A 3,875-nucleotide genomic window follows, 5' to 3' on the forward strand; every position below is an offset into this window, starting at 1 on the left:
CCCAACGTGCTGTGTTGTCATCGCTGTCTCAAGTGGTATTGTACCTCCCTCCTCAAGGTTTTTACCTAATAGACCTGGGGGCGGTTTCAGCACCTTCACGACTGGGCAAGAACCATCTCCACGCGGTGGCGACAATTCTTCTGGAGACTGAAGTTTCAGCGGGGTCACATCGCGTTCTTCGGTGGCGAGCAGCACAGGAAACATTTCCTCCTTGGCAGCCAGAGGCACGGCAGCGGGCATTGCACCATGGGCGCCGTGCAATTGGTCCCGGCCATCGTACAGCTTCCACATCTCAGCAAAGTCACACTGGGCAAGGCGCTTATCCACGTCACTCTTACGCAGCGAAGGAAGGTAGCGGAGACTAAACGTGGCAAACAAGCTGCCCAGAGTAAATTCCACATCGACGACGGAGCCACGAGGCACGCCCACCGCGCCACAGACGTCAGTGTCCAGCGCCTCGCACAGCGCAGCACGGTTCCGCTCCAGCAGAACAGCCCAGTCGTCGCCGTTAAACTGCACACGGTGAATCGTCACCGCGAAGTCCCCAACGTGCCGTGTTGTCATTACAGTCTCAGGTGCTGTTGCAGATTCGTCGGCGGGGCGTTCACCCATTAGACCTTTCCGCAGCGTGCAAATTTTGACCGTGGCTTTTGATGCGCGTTTCTGGGAAACGCGTGGGCCCGTGAAAGGTTGGCGAGCTGTGTTGAGACCCATTAGCTTGAAAGGACACCCTTGGTTTTGAGCTTCTTCTTGGTCTGGGTTTACCATTGTTAAATTTCTTTATTAATATGTCCCGTTTTTCGTTGTATAATTTCCAGACGTGCGGGTAGTCGTGTTCTTCTAGCTTTTGATTTATTTTTGGATCCTTCTCGTTGTTGTCGTGAGTCGCCGTAGACAACGCAATTAGTTTCCCACCCTCAAGGGATAGTTGTGTTTTTAATTTTCCAGTAAGACCCGTGACCTCAGCAATGTCACGTTCTATTGCCCTTTGAAGTTCGTCTCTGTGGTCTTGTAGAATAGTACCCCATAATTCTCCTCTGAAGCTTTTGATGCGGGATGAGGAAGTACTAGAGGGCAGGCTTTGTTGAGCAAGGAGTTGGGTGTTAGAAATTTCTTCTATCGTATGATGCGTCGTGGTGCCGTGACTACTTTCCGTTTTCCTTTTACTTTCCATCGATTGACTGTCTGTAAAATTTTGTTTAATTTCCTCGTGTGATACTGTGGATGGTAACAGTCTGTCTGCCTTAATTAATTGAGGTATTCCATGTTTTCCCCCCTCTTTACGGTATATTGCCCAGACTTCTGTGTAGTCGTTTGTGATGAGGGCGTGATTTATACCTTTTCCCGAAAAGGATAAGGAGTGTCGAATTGAAAAATGCGCCACAAGTGATCCGATTGAGAAAATAATTCCAAAAACATCTTCTTCGGGGAGTCCTAATGCCTTTGCAGTCGAACTGCGAAAGGCGGCATAAAGCTCGTCATAACATTTTTCCAGAACAACATTCCATGCACTTCCTTGGAACTCAACTTTATGATGGGTTGTTACAAAGCCATCGCTAGAGCCCACAATGTCGTCTACGTCAAGATCCTCCATTTGTACCAATTCCTCAGAATTGAGAGTAGTAGCCCCTGTTGAGGTTTCCTCGCCTGCTTTAATGGTGATCTCCCTTCTAGAGACGTCAAACAAGTCTCCCCTTTCATCTCCCCTTAACGCACCATCGCGTACACGTCCTGTCCCACCTTCAGAACCATTCATCCTTGCCAGCGCCTACCAATTTTTAGGTAAAAAGCAAAACTATGTGTAACGCCTTTTATGATTGTTGTACACGGAAGGCGACTTTGTGTGTTTTTATGTATGTATGTGTGCGCGTATGTACGGATTTTATTTGGCGCCTTGTGCAGCGAAAAAAAAAAAGTCAACTCCAGAGAGGTGGAACTAAAAAAAAAAGTAAACACACACTAAAAAAAATACACTATAAATCCCACCTCCACTTCTAGAGGAATATATGTGTATAAGCAAAGAAGAGAGGGGGAAAAAAGGTAATATGAAACGTGGGAAAGAATTCAACACCAGTCTCATATACATCTATAGGTGTTTTTATTGTTATTACTATTACGTATATATTAACCGGACCAATATGCTGAGCAGCTACTCAAGCCTCTCGCGCTTCCTCATTAACATTTCACATCCTGCATTTTCGTTCTTTGAAATCTCAGAAATGGTGTGCGCAGAGATTCTTTCAAGTTCCATGGCAGTAAGTAGCTCCTTTCCAAAAATATCATTGCCGAAATGAGGCAGGTCAATGACCCACGGAATATCATCTGTATTAAGCTGAGATTCACATGTATTACCCTTCCCCTCCCGCATTTGAACCGTACTTGCGTACGGTTCTAGATGAAGAGGGTCATATGGCAAAAACAAGGCCGGACCTCTTTCAATGCTTTGCTTCTCTCCGGGGTCAATGTGAACTTTCACCAGACCATCATCCTCGACTAAAGAGGGGATAGGTATTGGCTTAGAAGGTGTAACACTAAAAGGTATCCCTTCCAGAAATTGTATAAAGGAATTCTTTCCATATACAACCCCAAATTCATAGGATCTAATTGCCAATTGAGTTTCTTTTTTTTGCCATTCGCCCCACGCAGCACGAGATAGATTAGCACTAGTCAAAATAAACCATTTGATCCCATCTCTTTTCTCTGTTAGACGCATGTATGTTTTTATGTGTGGTAATGCTCTTCTCCTGAGAATAACTTTTGAACAAGACCCTTCGTTACTTTGTCCCCAGCGATGCAAACGTTGGTTAATATAGGTATGACAAGAGCTCAACCGCAAAGGTAGCGCAAGCCCGCCACGCCATCCCTCTAAGCTTTCTTTCACCTCAGCCTCGGTTGGGTACACAATTTGAACTTCGTGACACAAAGGATTCTTATTCGCATCTTCACTGTCCTCTCCCTCTGACAGCATCGCCTTTTCCAACGCATTTAGAAAGGAATCTGTCAACTTTCCTTGGGAACTAAACTGCCATACTAGTGACGCCACATGCCTGTTATTACTTGATGCGACACCTATAGCCTGTAGCACCCTCGGTATTCGTCCCAATCCGTAAGCGTTTCTATCCGAATATCTATGATACCCTGGAATAGACGTTATGATTTCCACATTGACAGAACTGAAATCGATTTCATCAAATATAGTAATTGGAATAGCAACTTTATTACTTAGGTTAGAAAATATACCATAGTAGTTTAGGTATCCCAGCAGCTCATTTTTAAATCTATTTCCCCTATCTTCTGTTCCATCAGAAAATGTTGTATTTGTACGCGTGTCTTTCAGTGAAGTAGAATATCTTGGAAAGTCCTGCACATATATTCCTTGTGTTTTGTATGCCCAATCCTCGTGTATAAAATTTGCGGTAAATACTGCAACTCGAATACCTTTTGCATTCACACATACAGCGAGTTTGCTATGATGTACACCAAAAGGAAGCGGTAATTTGGCCTCTACAATTCTAATTTTATCGGCGTTTATCCTCCTAAAAAGAGAGGACGATTGAACTTTTTTTGCATACCCCTTCTCACCCGATATGATACAAAGTAGCCGCTTCGTTTGTGCCAATGATGGCGCTACCTCAAGAAGCCAGTCGGTATCTACCATGTAGTTGGCCAAAATAAGGTAACTCCAGACTTCTTCCTGGTCATTCACGTCACAGTACAGTAAATCGCTCAACGTCAAGGCCGCGGGATTGTTGTCGGAAAGCCCTTCCACTCTATTAACCCAAAAGGACATAACAAGTTCCTCATGCTAAAAGTTACGACAGGATCCTTTTTACTAACTTCATAAAAGAAACCAAGCGCAGCCTAATTAGTTTTTT

The 3,875-nt window shown here is 44.6% G+C and overlaps 3 protein-coding genes across 3 annotated transcripts, besides 1 other annotated feature; all 3 read right to left on the reverse strand.

The window, feature by feature from the left end:
• On the reverse strand, window positions 1-564 carry Tco025E_09395 (uncharacterized protein; the record flags this gene model as incomplete). The annotated part of the gene is made up of 1 exon (XM_029376214.1): window positions 1-564. A coding segment is annotated over one exon (564 nt), but the record flags the coding sequence as incomplete, so codon positions are not given.
• A 40-nt stretch (window positions 565-604) lies between these two features.
• On the reverse strand, window positions 605-1,756 carry Tco025E_09396 (uncharacterized protein; the record flags this gene model as incomplete). The annotated part of the gene is made up of 1 exon (XM_029376215.1): window positions 605-1,756. One exon carries the CDS (start codon window positions 1,754-1,756, stop codon window positions 605-607), a length of 1,152 nt encoding a protein of 383 aa, XP_029223646.1.
• Window positions 1,757-1,840: 84 nt separating this feature from the next.
• Window positions 1,841-1,876: a microsatellite.
• A 273-nt stretch (window positions 1,877-2,149) lies between these two features.
• Window positions 2,150-3,790, reverse strand: Tco025E_09397 (putative tyrosyl-DNA Phosphodiesterase (Tdp1); the record flags this gene model as incomplete). The annotated part of the gene is made up of 1 exon (XM_029376216.1): window positions 2,150-3,790. The coding sequence occupies one exon, from the start codon at window positions 3,788-3,790 to the stop codon at window positions 2,150-2,152; it is 1,641 nt and encodes a 546-aa protein (XP_029223647.1).
• Window positions 3,791-3,875: the final 85 nt, after the last annotated feature.

Source organism: Trypanosoma conorhini (genome assembly GCF_003719485.1).
Source record: "Trypanosoma conorhini strain 025E chromosome Unknown Tco_14.4_contig_01097, whole genome shotgun sequence".
In the NCBI taxonomy this organism is placed as follows: Eukaryota; Euglenozoa; class Kinetoplastea; order Trypanosomatida; family Trypanosomatidae; genus Trypanosoma; species Trypanosoma conorhini.